The following is a 17963-nucleotide window of genomic DNA, read 5'->3' on the forward strand; positions in this document are numbered from 1 at the left end:
CTGCCCTTACTGCTGGGACATCTGTCAGGCATCTGTCAGACATCAGAATCCTCTTCCAGGATAGATTTCGAAAAGAACAAATATCATTCTGATGTCACGGCAATGTCCATCACGCGTGGCCCCTCGGTGACAATGTTTTTGTGATGTCCCACCTCTTTCTCTGCTTGCTCGGGGTAGCCAATTGCTTCGCACTGTTTGGTCGAGAGCCCTCCCTCTGGTGCTGCTACTGCTGCTACTCATGCTGCTGCTACATTCACGGAAGTGTGCGCGAGTGTGATGTTGTTGTTGTCGTCTTGTTGTTGTCTTGTTGTTGTGTGCGAGAGAGAGAGAGAAAGTGTTCACGCACACTCACATGAGCCATAGTGTTGAATTGTATAATACACAAGATTTTAATATACACCACACAGCACACAAAGACACGTTATACGTTCACTACAGTACTTAGTATAGACTGTGCCATACACATACTATCCTACACGCGCGCAGTAATCACACATCGTTGAATAGTTAACTACACTGTAGATGAAGTAGGCGGTGTGTGTAAAGTTGTCAAAGTTGGTGCGTTAGAAGTGTCGAACAGAGTAGGGTATGTGAGCGACTTCTCTTCCGTGTCTGCAACACACACGAAGACACACACATACAGATAGACACGATAACTTAAACACAGACATCCATACACACACATATACATCATACGTTAATACACACACAGACACGCCTACATAAAGTCGCATACGGACTCTGACACATGCATAATAGACAAATCGTAGGCACACACAAACTTACAAAGCCACTCTTAGACACACGCACACACAAACTTACAAAGACACTCTTAGACACACGCACACACAAACTTACAAAGACACTCTTAGACACACGCATACATAAACTTACAAAGACACTCTTAGACACACGCACACACAAACTTACAAAGACACGCTTAGACACACGCATACATAAACTTACAAAGACACTCTTAGACACACGCACACACAAACTTACAAAGACACTCTTAAGACACACGCATACATAAACTCAGACAAATGCATAAACAGTACAGGCTATAACACACACACACAGAGATATTCGCACACAACACAGAGACACGATTTATGCACCAAGAAGATGACGGACAAGATGTCCAGCTTCCTCCACGTGGGAGACATCGTCTCGCTGTACGCCGAGGGGACGGTGAACGGATTCATCAGTACCCTGGGGTAAGCTCCACTTGCCGGGGGCATTGACACCGCTGCTGTGCCTGAGACACGTGGGCGGTGGTTAACACGTGGTGACAGTGCCCAGCCACGTGTTATAGTCTGTAGTAACAGTGTGTTGTTATAGTCTGTAGTAACAGTGTTGTTATAGTCTGTAGTAACAGTGTTGGTATAGCCTGTAGTAACAGAGTTTTTATAGTCTGTAGTAACAGAGTGTTGTTATAGTCTGTAGTAACAGTGTTGTTATAGTCTGTAGTAACAGTGTTGTTATAGTCTGTAGTAACAGAGTGTTGTTATAGTCTGTAGTAACAGAGTGTTGTTATAGTCTGTAGTAACCGTGTTGTTATAGTCTGTAGTAACAGTGTTGTTATAGTCTGTAGTAACAGTGTTGTTATAGTCTGTAGTAACAGTGTGTTGTTATAGTCTGTAGTAACAGTGTTGTTATAGTCTGTAGTAACAGTGTGTTGTTATAGTCTGTAGTAACAGTGTTGTTATAGTCTGTGGTAACAGTGTGTTGTTATAGTCTGTAGTAACAGTGTTGGTATAGTCTGTGGTAACAGTGTGTTATAGTCTGTAGTAACAGTGTTGTTATAGTCTGTGGTAACAGTGTGTTGTTATAGTCTGTAGTAACAGTGTTGTTATAGTCTGTAGTAACAGAGTGTTGTTATAGTCTGTAGTAACAGTGTTGTTATAGTCTGTAGTAACAGTGTTGGTATAGCCTGTAGTAACAGAGTTTTTTATAGTCTGTAGTAACAGAGTGTTGTTATAGTCTGTAGTAACAGTGTTGTTATAGTCTGTAGTAACAGTGTTGTTATAGTCTGTAGTAACAGAGTGTTGTTATAGTCTGTAGTAACAGAGTGTTGTTATAGTCTGTAGTAACAGAGTGTTGTTATAGTCTGTAGTAACAGTGTTGTTATAGTCTGTAGTAACAGTGTTGTTATAGTCTGTAGTAACAGTGTTATAGTCTGTAGTAACAGAGTGTTGGTATAGCCTGTAGTAACAGAGTGTTGGTATAGCCTGTAGTAACAGTGTTGTTATAGTCTGTAGTAACAGAGTGTTGGTACAGTCTGTAATAACAGTGTTGTTATAGCCTGTAGTAACAGTGTTATAGTCTGTAGTAACAGTGTTATAGTCTGTAGTAACAGAGTTGTTATCGTCTGTAGTAAGTGTTGTTATAGTCTGTAGTAACAGAGTGTTATAGTCTGTAGTAACAAAGTGTTATAGTCTGTAGTAACAGTGTTGTTATAGCCTGTAGTAACAGTGTTGTTATAGTCTGTAGTAACAGTGTGTTGTTATAGTCTGTAGTAACAGTGTTGTTATAGTCTGTAGTAACAGAGTGTTGTTATAGTCTGTAGTAACAGTGTTGTTATAGTCTGTAGTAACAGTGTTGGTATAGCCTGTAGTAACAGAGTGTTTTTTATAGTCTGTAGTAACAGAGTGTTGTTATAGTCTGTAGTAACAGTGTTGTTATAGTCTGTAGTAACAGTGTTGGTATAGTCTGTAGTAACAGAGTGTTGGTGTAGTCTGTAGTAACAGAGTGTTGTTATAGCCTGTAGTAACAGTGTTGTTATAGTCTGTAGTAACAGTGTGTCGGTATAGTCTGTAGTAAGAGTGTTGTTATAGTCTGTAGTAACAGTGTTGTTATAGTCTGTAGTAACAGTGTGTTATAGTCTGTAGTAACAGAGTGTTATAGTCTGTAGTAACAGTGTTGTTATAGCCTGTAGTAACAGAGTTGTTATCGTCTGTAGTAACAGAGTTGTTATCGTCTGTAGTAAGTGTTGTTATAGTCTGTAGTAACAGAGTTGTTATCGTCTGTAGTAACAGTGTTGTTATAGCCTGTAGTAACAGTGTTATAGTCTGTAGTAACAGTGTTGTTATCGTCTGTAGTAAGTGTTGTTATGGTCTGTAGTAACAGAGTTGTTATCGTCTGTAGTAACAGTGTTGTTATAGTCTGTAGTTACAGTGTTATAGTCTGTAGTAACAGTGTTGTTATAGCCTGTACTAACAGTGGAAAAAAACAATTTTTTGCAAATTTTATCGGGTTATTGGTTTAATTTTTTTAAAAACCCGGTTTTGTCGAAAAAACCCATGGTTTTAATCCGGCAAGTCAAGTTGTCGTCAATCGGTGCCAGAGTCATCGGATTTGCTGTCCCCTTCGATCATCTCAACCGTGCCGTCGAAGAAGGCGTGAATGTTTCTCTCGACCTTTTCCAGCGACTTCACGCTCGGGCTGCTCCTCAGCTCGGAGTGAATGAAGGCCGTGTTGGAGAACTTCCTCTCGGATGCGGCGCTAGACGTGGCAATGCAGCTCAGGCCACTCACTGCCATCGGATAGCCAAGACTCCATCGGCGTCTTGCAACCTTTGACCATCATCTTGTAGCGGAACGTGTTGTTTGTCTTCTCTTTGGTGGGGGCTATAATTATAGGGGTTAACAGGCAATAAAACCGAATAAAACCGGATTTTTGGCCATCTGAGATGATCGGGTTTTATTAAAACCATGAAAAAGCCGATGAAAAAAAACCCGATGCTGCCAGCCTTGATCATGGGTCATGGATGACACCCTCTGTCCCCATGATGGGTCATGCATGATGCTCTCTGATCCGTATCATGGGTCAGGCATGAAGCCCTCTGTCCCTATGATGGGTCATGCATGATGCTCTCTGGTCCGTATCATGGGTCGTGGCATGAAGCCCTCTTGTCCTTATCATGGGTCGGGTGGTGATGCCAGAAAATGTAACACCAGGGAAAAATTCCGTATGTCACAAATGCTTCAGTATACATTCATGAACCTGGGACAGTTTGAAAAAAAAATAATGTATTGTCTGACAAACATATCAGTGCCGGGTTACCTAAAAAAATGTGGCTTTTACAAGAGTCCTGTGATTAAACTAAAAAAAATTTATCCCGTAATTTTTTTTACCCCGTTTATGATAGAAAATTCCTTGTAAGATTCTGACTTAAACTTGCCAGGTTCGGTGTTGTTAGTGTTACTCTACTGTTATTTATATCTTCTTGGTTCTTTCGGTAAAGTCACCACGTAGAATGGAAATAAAATAATAAAAATAAAACATAATCAAATTAAATTCACACGACGTTTTGGCCACAACACAAGTAGCCTTCTTCAGGTGAAGGAACAGAACTGTCGGGACGACAGCGCTTCAATGAACACTGGTAAGCTTGGCAGCGTCTTTTAAGCTGGGTGGGAGGAGCACAAGTAGCCTTGTGTTGTGGCCAAAACGTCGTGATAATTTTATTTAATTATGTTTTATTTTTATTATTTAATTTCCATTCTACGTGACTTTACCGAAAGAACCAAGAAGATGAATCCCTGCAGTCACGAAAGCTTTAAATCGAAATGTTATTTATATATTCATATTTACGACTTAAATTTGGATGGCCACTTGGGTGGTCCTAGCTGAAAGTCAACTTGGATGGCTCGGAGTGATGTCAGTTCGAATTCATGGAAAGTGGTATCCGTCTCGGACACGTGAAGAGAAAACTGACTCAGTAGGCGGTGCAGGACATATTCTTGGTTCTTTCGGTAAAGTCACGTAGAAGGGATATAATAGAATAAAACATAATAAAATTCTCACGACGTTTCGGCCACAATGCAAGCAGCCGTCCTCAGGTGAAGAAACAGAGCTGAGGACGGCTGCTTGCATTGTGGCCGAAACGTCGTGAGAATTTTATTGTTTTATATTTTGTATTATTTTATGATTTCCCTTCTACGTGACTTTACCGAAAGAACCAAGAAGATGAATCCCTGCAGTCACGAAAGCTTTAAATCGAGAGGCAGGACATGTCGTAAGAAGAGAATGAAACCGCATAAACCGAACAAACTTGATGCACACGAAAGCACCAGGACAGAGACTGAGGGGCATTCCCAGAAAGAGGTGGTTTCAAAGTGGTCCTGTTCTGGTGCATGCTGGCCAATGTGTTCACGAGCTATTTGATTAGGAAGCCACTGGAGCTATGCACTTTTAAATCTAGATAAAAAAAAAACGAATTTCTTTAGAATTTATTTTTGTGTTTAGTTTGTTGTCCTTCCACTGGACCTCTGAACGGCACTTTTGGCCACGTACGGTGCGAGAGAAGTTCAACACACATACATGAAAGAGTTAAATGTCAATGTCGAGTTGTTAGAACCATGAGGCGATTTCAGAATTTCGTTCCTGTCGTTTTGGTGTTCCTCCTCCGTTGAAGGAGCACAGGCTAGGGGTACACTGCGTTACGACTGTGTGCGGTCCACAGTGGCGTGTAGGTGCAGCTTTCTTGTACCAACAAACAAGCTACGTCGTAACCTGTGGGAGCAATAATTCTGACGCGTGTTTGACGTGTCTTAAATAAAAACTGTTTCTTATTGTCTTAGTATCTTCGCCTGTCCACGTACTTTATGTATCGCGTTGTCACACGGCGGTGGACAGAGACTGTGTCCACTCGCTCCTGCCTGGCTCTTCTCCTGGCTTCCCATTTATACTGTCAGACCGGAAGTGACGTCATGGGTTCAACCAACAGTTGGAATATTCCAAGTCAAGTATGCCCAGTCTGTCAACAAATGTATGAGAGATGTACATCAAATCTATACACACAATTAATAACATTCACTTTCTGTCTTATGGCTCTTATATTACCAAACCCTAATTGGCTAGCCAGGGAGCATACCAATTACTCTTGACGTTAACCTTAAGAGCCACAAAACTCTAAATAATGACCATTACTTATAACAATATTATTGTATTTCTGCCACTTATTGGCTCTTGAGCCTTCTCTTTATCTTATCAGTATACTCTCATGCTGCTTCTTGTAACCGACAGAGCTTTGGAATAGGTCGCTCTAGTGTGCTGAACTTCGTTTTAACATACACACACGCGCCGAACTGAACCGTTGGGGTCTGGCATGGTCTTGATAATTCTTCTGGCTGAAGCAGATTAGGTCGATCTCAGCCTGGGTCTGGTTTTCCACTGTAAGCAGTTCCTTTTCCAGTGTTGCTTTAAGTTTCTGCATGCACTGCTTGAGAAGTATCTTCTGCCTCTCGGGGTTACTTTCAGCCTGACTGATTGTAGCTCGATATTCTTTTCTATTATTCCTCAAGTGCAGCAGAATCTCTTTCAGTCGGAAAAACCATGCCACTGCTCTCTTCAGATGATGCCAACTTGAGTAGTGATTGATAAGTCTGCTCACCGTGTTAGAGTTATCTTCGGTACTGACGAGATTGACTGTTACCGACTGCTTGATCTCATCATCATCTGAATTGTGACTCATTTTAATTGGTCGTTCTGGCCATTCACTTGGAGCCTTCCACAGGAATTTGGGTCCCTGCATCCATTATTTACTTTTGATGAAGTTTTCAGCTTTCAAACCTCTTAAAGCATGATCCGCTGGGTTCAATGAGGTATTGATGTACATCCCATGAGTCGGTTCTGTGGCCTCACGGATTGTAGCGATCCTGTTTACCCCATAGTCTTGAAACGAGTGGCTTCATGCTGTATGTACTTCAGCACTGTACTGCTATCCGTCCAAAGAGTAGACTCTTCGAGCAGCACTTGAAGTTCTTTTACGAGCATCTTATCCACCTTTATGGCTCTTTCTTCTTATGTGATGGACGATATGACAACTCCGCTGTTGCTTACCCACTTTGTCAAGTGGAATCCCCCACTAGAACACAAAGTTCGGAGATCTCTTCACAGAGTGACAGCACGGTCTTCAGATGACATAGGCTTCAAGCAGTCGTCGACGTAGAAGTTTCTGCATACTGTGTCAACCGCCTCTGGTGTTGACTCGGTTCTTCCATCTTCAGTTGTTCTACTTAGTGCGTAGCATGCACAGCTGGGTGATGACGTGGCTCCAAACAGGTGCACAGTCATCCTGTACTCCTCTGTGGCTTGACTCAGGTCGCCATCTGGCCACCACGGGAAACGCTGTAGGTCAGCGTCATCCTCCGGCACTCTGACCTGATAAAACATTGATTCAATGTCCACCATCATAGCCACAAGTTTTTTCTCTAAATCTGGTCAACACACCAATGAGAGTGTTGGCGAGGTTGGGTCCTTGGAGTAACTGCTCATTCAATGGGGTTCCTTGGTATGTTGCAGTGCAGTCGAAGACTACACGGATCATCTTTTTTCTTCAGGTGGTCCACTCCATGGTGGGGAATATACCACACGTTTCCGTTTTCTCGTTCCAGCTGCTTTTTAGGCACTTTCACAGCAAAGTCCTTTGCCATGATGTCTCTCATGAAGCTGTTGTAGTCCTCATGGAAATCTGGGCTCTTGCTCAGCTTTCTCTTGAAACTGATGATGCGCTGCTTTGCAACGCATTTTCGTATTCTCACTTCTCATAGGCAAACCAATGGTATAGTGTCCATCGATCAGCTCTGCTGACCTTGCAAAGTGGTGGACTCGGATGCGAATGACTGTTGAGTTGGACATGGAGGTGATGGCCCCAGAACGGGAATGAGTGAACGAGAGAGGACCACAGAGGCAAGACTCCACATGAGTGGGAAAAATGCCAGGACCAAGATAATTATTTTGTTATCGTCATTGCTGCTGCCCAAAGTCCTCATCACCATCACTATCTGTCTCGTCTTTTAAAATATATATTTTTTTACAAGTCACAAAATATGTCTGCAATGTTCAGCTTCCAAAAACATGTTTGCGGCTGTGTTTGCCAAGAACCAGTGATGTGATTATTTGCAAGAGAGAAAAAATGGTATCGAGTTTAAAACCCATGACAAATGGTGATTACACTGTAAAATCAAATTCCCATGACAGAGGTCGACTGACAGATGTGAAACATATTGTACAGTAAAGTGGGGGAATTTGTTTACTTTCCACTTTAACAGACACGAGTTTCGACACTCGGTGGTCGTCAAGACTAATTACAGAGTCGCAGCCAAAGGAGGGAACACGCGCGATTGGACGTCCGGTGGAATTATCTCTTGTGCCGGTGCGAGGTCTATGGTTGCCGGTGAGAGACCATAGCAGATCGCAACAGATTAGGGGAGGCCTTCATTCAGCAGTGGTTGGGTCATAGCTGATAATGAAAAGTGGGGTAGAGACATGAAAACTATTTTGTTACATAATTGTCGGTATCAAAACCGACACATAAAATAACTGGATTTTGTTGCACTGCCATTGTCTGCCCACCACGTTTTCCCCGCAGCCTATAACACCTATGTCAGGTTTACCTACATGGAGGCTCTGTAGTTGCTCCACCTCAGCCAATCGCACACAACAAACGTCTTTTGTAACCAGTCTCTACGTGGGTTGCCCTGTGCATACTGGATTTAATAAAAGCCTACATAGGCTAATAGGCCCAGGTCGGAGCATGTGGCCTTTCAGGTTAGGGCAGCTATTGTCAGAGAGGCTTGACAGTGGGATAAATGCACTCTGAGTCTCAAGGCGAAGCAGACGATTATGCGAATGATGTGGCGGTGATAAGGAATACTTCCTCGAGGCTTTTGGACTGTTAATTTGCAAAACATGCCACCCTTGGAAACCAGAAGAGCAGATTCCTTGCCTGTCCTTAAAACCAAGCTCAGAACATAGAGGTGACTGGACCAGGTGGGTCAGAGATCAGAGACCCTGAGCCACCACCGCTGATATCCTGGGGTTAAAATTCCTGTTTCAAGTCTCCAAACCGTGAATAAATGGGGTTTCTCAAATGTGGTGACATGGAGGACGTCACTATGACTGAGAGTAGAGGCGGGGGGGGGGGAGCTAGGCTTGGGCAAATCCGTGGAGAATCTTGAAGACTGTGAGTGCTGGGGTCTTGAAATTCATCCAGGGTTGGATTGGGAGCCCGTGGAGAGATGCGAGTGTTGCAGTCTTGGGCTGACGTGGTGGTCTCTTTCATGGGTGTGGGAGGGAAGTCCAGCAGCAGCGTTGTGGATCATCTTGGGTTTAGAGACGAGAGATCTCGAGATGCCAAAAGGAGGAGAGAGTTTGCAGCAGTCAAGTCGGGATGCGATTCACAAATTGACGAGGGTCTCAGCGGCAACAAATGGGGGATGTGGGGGATGTGGGAGATGTTGCGCAGATGGAGGAGTGAGGTCCTTCAGAGTTTGAGAGAGAGAGGTGTGGGAAGAGAACGAGAGACTCGGGATTCGTGACCGACCGCTACAAGGTTTTTGCGTCATCTATGCCAGGGTCTCCTCACAGTTTTGGAGGTTGCCGGCTGAACTCCCCGGAGGCCCTCCTGAGTGTGGGCTCTTTGCCAATGAAGCAGAACTTCCGTTTTTCTCACACATAGCTGGAGGAAGTGAGAACCAGGCTGGAGGAAGACTGAGAAAATGTGGCCTGAAAGGGTGTCGATTTATTCCTTTTCAAAATCGATTCCTACATTGGCGTGAGACGATGCTGTCCACTGGCGATCCAAATAATCTTTATGATTAACGGTTACAGTTACATTCAAGGATCAGTTTGGGTTTTTTTTTGCATCGAGGTAAATGTAGAGGCTATTGTTGGCTTTGGGTGTCACATGGAACACATTACGTACAACAGCATACAACAGTTTAACATATAGGCTTTCGCGACCAATATTCATAATAAAGGTTTTTGGTTTAGATCGCTTAAGTATAAATGTGTCGTAACCCTCCACTACCCGACACAGCCAATCAGTAAGGGATTTGTCACGTAAACAAAACGCCAATTAGTTACTACTTCTAACCCAATAATCTTTATTATGAGGCATACTACAGATTACAACACCGATCCTCACGCAAGCGATCCAATGTATGTCTTGTGAGCTTAAGAAGCTATATAAATCTACGAGTATCATTACACCCCTAATGAAGTGTCATTATACTTTTGAAAATAATATTAGAAGTAAAAATAATACCTATTTTTCCAAGAAAGCCACACTGAACCTCAATAACTTTTTTTCAGGAGGGTCCTGTATTAGGATGTTTGGCCGATTCCATTCACGAGTATTTTGTGACACGGGAGGATACAAGAGTACCTGGAGAAAGCCCGGAACACACAAGGGAATATGACTCAGTAGTTCTGCACAGATGGATTCAATAATCTATTTGCTGTACTGCCATGTCTCAGTCACTGGTATTCCCAGTGCAGTCTCCTCACCCAAGTACCAACCAGACCCAGCCTTGCTTAGCTTCCCAGTAGCAGCCTTCTATTCTATGGCTGATGTAGATGCAGAGTAACAACCACAATTTCACATTCAGGTGATCAAGCCAGACAACCACCTCAGGAGTCAAGAACCGGTGAACCCTGGAGATTTTAGGGGGGATTATGGGTTTAGGCCAAGAGTTTGCACTGTGAGCAGGGGCTCGTGACCTGGGTCAGACCTCTTAATTACCAGACGAACTCAGCTGCCATCCACGAAAATGAGCTGTTTGCAAATTAACGGACTCATGCCGCAATACAAAAGGGAAAGATTGTGTCCCTGCAATTGCCTGCTCGTGCCGCTGCTGGTGGAAGGGCCTGCGGGACAGCTATAGAGAAGCCCTGTTGGCCAGACGAATTGAAAGAGGTTGGAGTACCCACGCGTTACCCCACCACTCGGGACCTGCCCATCAACTAGCTGTGGTTGCGCCCGTGTACGCGTACCCTGGTGGATCAAGCAGACTTGATCAGCTACCACCCCAGTTGCGATGGAATGGCTTGCAACATTCGGAATGCAATCGTGGCCTTGCTGATTTTTTCCAACTCCATACAAAATAAGGTGTAGAAGATGGCCGCTGTTTCTATTTATTTTCATGTTCCATAGCCACATTCGTTTTATTCCCCACAAAATGATATTCTCTGTTTATCGACATTCAGCTACCACGGTGACCGCTGTACATATTTGCGTGATCCAGAGAGATAAAACGCCGCGAAAGAATTTCACGGCTCTCGCCCGCCGTCTTGGGCGCTACCAATCGGCAATTTTGGAACAAATGTTTCGAAGCACCGAATAAAGAAAATTGGGACAATTCGGCAATCGTTGGAGGACTTCCCGTTGACCGTCGCTTCTCACCTCGCTTGAATTCATCGTTATATAATTATGTTTTTATTGTTGTCCCGCCTGCGGTGTGAGTGTTTTATTTTACGATGTGACACACGGAGCAGGAGGAGGAGGATGGGGGGGAAAATCAATTAGAACACAGCTGCTGGTTTAAAGGGCAGGGAGTAAATAGAGGGGGGGGGGGAGGGGGGGCGGCGGCGGTGATAACTGACCGCTGAACCGGACAAACGGACGGACAAGCAAACAAACCCGGACTGACGGACGCAGACAAACGCACGGACTGGAGAGGCTGCGGGGGGCTGACCGCGATGGGCAAGGTTTTTTTGCCCAAAGCGGATCCATTGAGCGCTGTTTTTTCACTCGCGTGTTTTTGGAGATGGACGGGCGGAGATGAAAAAGAATATCGGGGACGGACGAATGGACGGGCAAACTGAGTGACGGCGAACGGACGAACGGGTGCACAAGACGAGGCACTTCACGCGTGCGCGAGATTTGCCGAGCGGCTATTTACCGTGGCGTGTGGTTTTTTTTCCAGAGCAAATTGGCACCCGATTGAATTACCCCGGGGGCGCCAGGGTCTCGGGTTGCTCGGCGGCCGCTCTCCCCTGCGTCATTAATGGTCTAACCTGTGAACTCCTTCACACACCCCAGAGACTCGGGTTCTTCATTATCGTCTGCCGTGTCGATCCACTGCTGGACTAAGGCCCCCCCCCCCTTCACCGTCTCTCACGGCTCCTCGGGATGCGACAGTCCGTCCCGGCTCCTACACACGAGCTGATTTCATCGCTCCATCTTCTCGGCGGAAGAACGCTCAGGCCCGTTTTCTTATTTGGCTGTAACTTTGTTGTCCGTCGTGACTATCGGTTATTGTCTCCCTCCTAGCCACGATGTGCCCACTTCATTTTTTTCGCGGTCATTACGATGCTCGCTCGCCACATCTAAACTGCATCTAAATGCAGTGAGTGAATGCTACGTGATAATTATTACTATCATTGGGACACAACGATGCCAGTGCGGACGACTCAGCCGACCGCACCGGAGCTCCGCGCGTTGTCACCGACGGCGGTGGCAGCGGTGGCGCTGCCGCGACACCGGAGCCGACCTAGGGGCTCTACCACCACGTTGACGTAGTGCCGACCTAGGGGCACTACCACCACGTTGACGTAGTGCCGACCTAGGGGCACTACCACCACGTTGACGTAGTGCCGACCTAGGGGCACTACCACCACGTTGACGTAGTGCCGACCTAGGGGCACTACCACCACGGTTAATGTAGTGCCGACCTAGGGGCACTACCACCACGTTGACGTAGAGCCGACCTAGGGGCACTACCACCACGTTGAAGTAGTGCCGACCTAGGGGCGCTACCACCACGTTGAAGTAGTGCCGACCTAGGGGCACTACCACCACGTTGACGTAGAGCCGACCTAGGGGCACTACCACCACGTTGAAGTAGTGCCGACCTAGGGGCACTACCACCACGTTGACGTAGTGCCGACCTAGGGGCACTACCACCACGTTGAAGTAGTGCCGACCTAGGGGCACTACCACCACGTTGACGTAGTGCCGACCTAGGGGCACTACCACCACGTTGAAGTAGTGCCGACCTAGGGGCACTACCACCACGGTTGACATAGAGCCGACCTAGGGGTACTACCACCACGTTGAAGTAGTGCCGACCTAGGGGTACTACCACCACGGTTGACATAGAGCCGACCTAGGGGTACTACCACCACGGTTGACGTAGAGCCGACCTAGGGGTACTACCACCACGTTGACGTAGTGCCGACCTAGGGGCACTACCACCACGTTGACGTAGTGCCGACCTAGGGGCACTACCACCACGGTTGACGTAGTGCAGACCTAGGGGCACTACCACCACGTTGACGTAGAAGATGCGGCCAACGCTGAGGCCGAGGGATTGCGCTCGGCGTGGCATCGCGCTCGGGGCAGGAGGGTCGCCTGGCTCACGGCCACCACCGGTGACGATTATCTGAACAGGTCCCGGGCCTCCCCTATGCTGACTCGGCCTCAAATGAGTACCTGGTGCGATGTGTAAACATCACCACTGGGGAGACAAAGGCAGCCGGGTGCGGTGTTGGCAACCCCCTCGTGTGCCGTGCCGGCCTTCAAAGTTGCTCGCTAACAACACTTGCCCCAACAGTCTGTTAAAGGCTATAGGGGGGAATCTTTGTCTTTGCACGTGCACATACTCCGGCACACTCGGGCACACTCGTGCCCTTCTGTGTGCACGGTTAATTAGTTTTTTTTATGTAAGCGCGACAGACGCGAGGATTGCCATCTTCGGTCTTGGCTGCCCCGCACAGCGGCAGTGCAGCATGATAGACGGAGCTGGATAGGTGGCGTCGCGTGTCAATTTCATCCTCCTGTCAACGAGTCATCCACCGATGGCCGGTTTTTTCACCAAGATGCACTTTGGTGAATCGTCACAACTCCTATTACCCGAGCTTTCAGATGTGCTTCTGCGGCCATCCGGAACGCTGTTCCTTCCGCTATTAGGAAGCGACTGGAGCTATGCACTTTTAAATCTAGATTGAAAAGTCATTACTTCAGAACTGTTTTTTGCGGTTCGTATGTTGTCTTTCCCCCGCACCTCCGATTAGCACGGTTGGCCACGTACGGTACAAAAGAAGTTCAACATACCCGTGTATTTTTTAGCAGATGAGAGGAGCTAATCGGCAAGCAAAGAATTGATCGAATTAAAACCCGCCAAGAGCCAACGCATCGCCGCGTGACGAAACTTTTTCGCGACTCCTGGGTGCCTCTTGGGTGCCCGGGGTGGGGGCGTCCCACGCGCGAAACAATCCGCTTCCCGAGGCTACGACATTGTTGCGCTCAATTATCCAGATGCCTCGCCCGGCCACAGTCTCGCCCCGGGGGTCTTAAAGAGTCCCCCTGACGGGGACCTTCCTCTGACCCCAGCCAGGGGCCCGAGCCACGCCACCGCCGGCGATTGTCCCCACGACGTGGCGTCCCCACGGCTGATTCCCGCCATCGCGTACCGAGCGGCGTCTTTGGCGCGGTGCCCGACGCGGAATGAATTCCTGCGGAGCGGTGGCACGGCGGTTGGCACTGCGCTGCGTTACCGAATACGGAGCACGGCTAACGTCGGTGAGGATTGATCCGAACCGGTCCTGCGCCCTCCCCGAGGCCGACTCGGTGCGGTGTGTAAACAACAGCGTTTGGGAGGCATGCTCACACGGGCTGTGGTGTCGGTCACCACACCGCCTGTGCTGGCCTTGAGAGATGCTCTCTAACAGCACGTGTTCTCCCAATGGTCTAGTAGAGGCTGTTGTGGGTGTCGTTGCTGCTGTACCACTCCCAATGCAGTCTCCCGCCTTTTTGTTATTCTTACACATAGGTTGAACCCTGAGTCAGTTTCCTTTTCAATATGTTTTGACCGCTACTTGTTTGCAAACTTTGCGTGGGTGTGAGCTCCGGGACTTGCCGTCAAAGCGGCGGCCTGGTGATGTGTAGTGTTGCCACACCGCTCCCTCGTGTGCCCGTGCCGGCCCTAATAAGCCCTCGCCAACAGCACTTGACTCTGTTCTCCCTAGAGCCTGTACGGTTGAATAGGGAGCGCTGTCTTTGTGTGGGGAGCGGTGGTGGAGCGGTTAGCGTGATGCGCTGCGAACACTGGTGGTGACCCAAGTTCTGGCCACAGTTAACATGAGTTCAAAGGGATATTAGAACCAATATTGGGCCTCCCCTAGGTTAACCCGGCCTAAAATTAATGCCTTGTGTGGTGTGTAAACATCACCACTGTGGAGACAAAGGCAGCCGGTGTGGTGCTGCTCACCAGACTACCCCCTTCTGTGCCGTGCCGACCTTAATAGGTGCTCGCTAACAGCACTTGCCCCAACAGTCTGTTAAGGCTACACGGGGGGTCTTTGTCCTCGTCTCACTGGATCCTCGTTTGCCCCCCCCCCCCCACACTTCCCCATGGCACAAAAAAAGTCAGAAATTGTGACCCAAAATTGCTTCCCATTTTAAACGTCCCGGATTATTACCCCACATTGTGGCTGGATAACAAAGCCCACGATGAAAGGCGTACGTGGCAAAATGCATAAGCGGTGTCCCAAGATCGTCTGCCGGGCCTTTTCCCGGAACGTCGGACATCGCGCCGGACAACACGGGGGCACAGCCCGAAAGCACACACCCGGACAGCTGTCGTGTGCAGCGCGACCGCGGGGAACCGACGCAGCTGCTGCCGCTGCTTCTGATTCTGCTCCTTTGCAGCGTTGACTTCTGCATTCCGTAGCCCTGGCCACACGGTGCACAAAGTGAGCCTTCGCGACGGAGGGATCTGCGTCAAAGTGTGCCTTGTTACGGAGGGTGCTCCCTCGCTCGCTCCCTCGCTCGCTCCCTCGCTCCCTCGCTCGCTCCCTCGCTCGCTCCCTCGCTCCCTCGCTCGCTCCCTCGCTCGCGCTCTTTCTCTCCCCGTGCTTTTACTCTCTTCCCACCGCAGTTGCTAAGCGCCCTTTGGCTTGAGAAATAAAATTCCTGGCGTGGAGGGCCGGAGTACGCACAAACGTGTGGCATCCCCCCCCCCCCGTACACCACGCTTCATCCCCTGCGCTCCTCCTTGCCAGCGACTTGGCGTTCAATTTCGTTCCGCCTTGCTTCAATTAGCCGGCTCGGGTTTTGTCGCAGTTTAATTCCGGAGACCTGCTGCGCATTAGGACGATTTTTTTTCTTGGAAACAGTTATCGGGGGTTGGAGTTGGCGGTGCAATTTACAGGAAAAGGCCGCAGCAGACGCAACGCAACGACGCGGGTCTCTGTTCCTTCTCGCACATACGTCTTATTAGACGGTGACGATAATGAGACGCTGATGATGATGACTCCTATGACAACGCCGATGACGATGCTCATGATGAAGAAGACGATGATGCGGTGACGTGAGCGGCACGATTGGCCGACCCGATTGTGGCGCGGTGGATAGCGTGCCGCTTGATGCACCCGCAGACCCTGAGCACGGTTCCCGGCCACGGCTAACGTCGGTCGCGAGTGACATCTGGACCGGTCGTGCGGCTGAATACGCTTGCACCGCAAAATCACTCAATTTGGGATCGCGCCCACGGCACCGATCGTCGCCCCCCACTGACGGACTCGTACCCACCAGCGGCGGGGCGGTACCGAGTCACCTTGTGCCGCACGCGGACAGCTGCCACTGGGGGTGCCCCCTTCGAATTGTTGAGCAGAAATGTCGTAAGGCGCTTCGAGATGGTGAGGCATTTCATTAAGCTCCTCGTATATGCAGAGATTGCTATCATTGTTAAGGTGTGCGTGCGTGTGCGTCTGTCTTCCCCCTTGTTCAGGCTCGTAGACGATCGATGCGTCGTGCAACCTGCAGCCGGGGATCTTACTCGGCCTCCCAAGAAATTCAGAGGTGAGACCCCCTCCCCCGCTTCCCTCCACCCCCGTGGTGAGAAAGGGCCCTGGTACAAGGAAATAAATGGGGCCCCCTGTCCAATTTTACTCAGCAACTCACTCAACTATACAACCACTCTGCCACTTACCAAATCAACCACTCAAACACTCACTAGTTCACCCACTTAACCACTCAGCCAACCACTCACTCACCCACTCAATTACTCACTCAGCCACTCAATTACTCACTCAGCCTGTTACTCGCTCACTCAATCACTCACCCACTCACTTAACCTCTCACCGTCCCTTCCCACGTAACTCAATGTGTTCTGGGGACGGGGCGGGGGTGAGGAGGGCCTGCACAGGGTAGTCCACTGCTCACTGTTAAGAGTTCCGATGGGAAGACGCCGATAGCATTTGGATAGAAATTGGTAAAAAGAAAAAAATACGTGTGTGTGTGTGTATGTGCGTGTGTGTGTGCGTGTGTGTGCATGTGGGTGCATGTGTGTGTGTGCGTGTGTGTGTGCGTGTGTGTGTGTGTGCATATGTGTGTGCGTGCTTGGTGCGTGTGTGTGCGTGTGTGTGTGTGTAAAACTACGTGGTCGGGAGTCAGAGCCATTCCCTGTACACCTTGGGTGCGACAGGGATGTCATCTGGTTCCCACATATTTCGACCACATAGTTCATGAAGCCTTCAATAGCTGTACCAGAGGCATTTCCATCTCTTACAGATACAATGGGAGGCTAATCGATAGATGCTCGAGTGCGGTCAAGGGATGGCTCCATATTGCTCAACCACGTTATGTATGCCGATCTGGTAATTGTTGCTCACTCAGAGGAGGAGTTGGAGGTGCTGCTGCTGAACCTGGAGCTTGCCACTAAGAGGTGGGGCCTTACCATTAGTCCCATCAAAACTAAGCACCTGCCTGGGTATTTTGTACCATCGGACTCTCACTCCGAATCAGTCAAGCGGCATGATCTCTTAATCGGTTGCGTAAGGCTGTGTGGAAGCTACCTGGTCTGTCGCTCCGCACTTAGCTTCAGGTCTTCTCGGCCACGGTCATTCCCTCCCTTCTCTACGGTTGCGAAACGTGGACCCCTCTAATGGAACATCTTTGCCGGTTAGAAACATTTAGGCTAGCCTGCCTACGACCCATCCTGGGTTTAACCAGGCTGGATTGTGTGAGGAGCTCACAAATCCTTGAAAGCTCTGGGCAAGGTCCCATCGGTGAGCTCCTCCGGCAGGCAAGGCTGCGTTGGCTGGGTCATGTAGCCCGCATACCCAGCCACCGCATGCCGAAACAGCTTTTGTTCGGCCGGATCGAGAGGGCTAAACGGGCGCGGCACGGGCTAGAGAAGAGATGGAGTGATGTGGTACAGGAGGACGTGGAG

The 17963-nt window shown here is 48.4% G+C and overlaps 1 protein-coding gene across 4 annotated transcripts in view; it reads left to right on the top strand.

The window, feature by feature from the left end:
- The first annotated feature begins 204 nt into the window (after positions 1–204).
- LOC116951169 (inositol 1,4,5-trisphosphate-gated calcium channel ITPR1-like) overlaps positions 205–17963 on the top strand; it is a 135410-nt gene continuing 117651 nt past the window's right edge. For all 4 annotated transcript variants that reach the window (XR_012946579.1, XR_012946580.1, XR_012946581.1 and 1 more), the window contains exons 1-2: positions 205–1217; positions 16521–16591. Coding sequence is in view for 1 of the 4 variants with exons in the window: in XM_076073551.1 (XP_075929666.1) it covers positions 1126–1217; positions 16521–16591 (163 nt within the window). In the remaining 3 variants the exon portion in view is untranslated. The remainder of the gene's footprint in view (positions 1218–16520; positions 16592–17963) is intronic.

This window comes from Petromyzon marinus, chromosome 42, assembly GCF_048934315.1.
Source record: "Petromyzon marinus isolate PM22_M1 ecotype Great Lakes invasive population chromosome 42, UKy_Petmar_22M1.pri1.0, whole genome shotgun sequence".
In the NCBI taxonomy this organism is placed as follows: domain Eukaryota; kingdom Metazoa; phylum Chordata; class Hyperoartia; order Petromyzontiformes; family Petromyzontidae; genus Petromyzon; species Petromyzon marinus.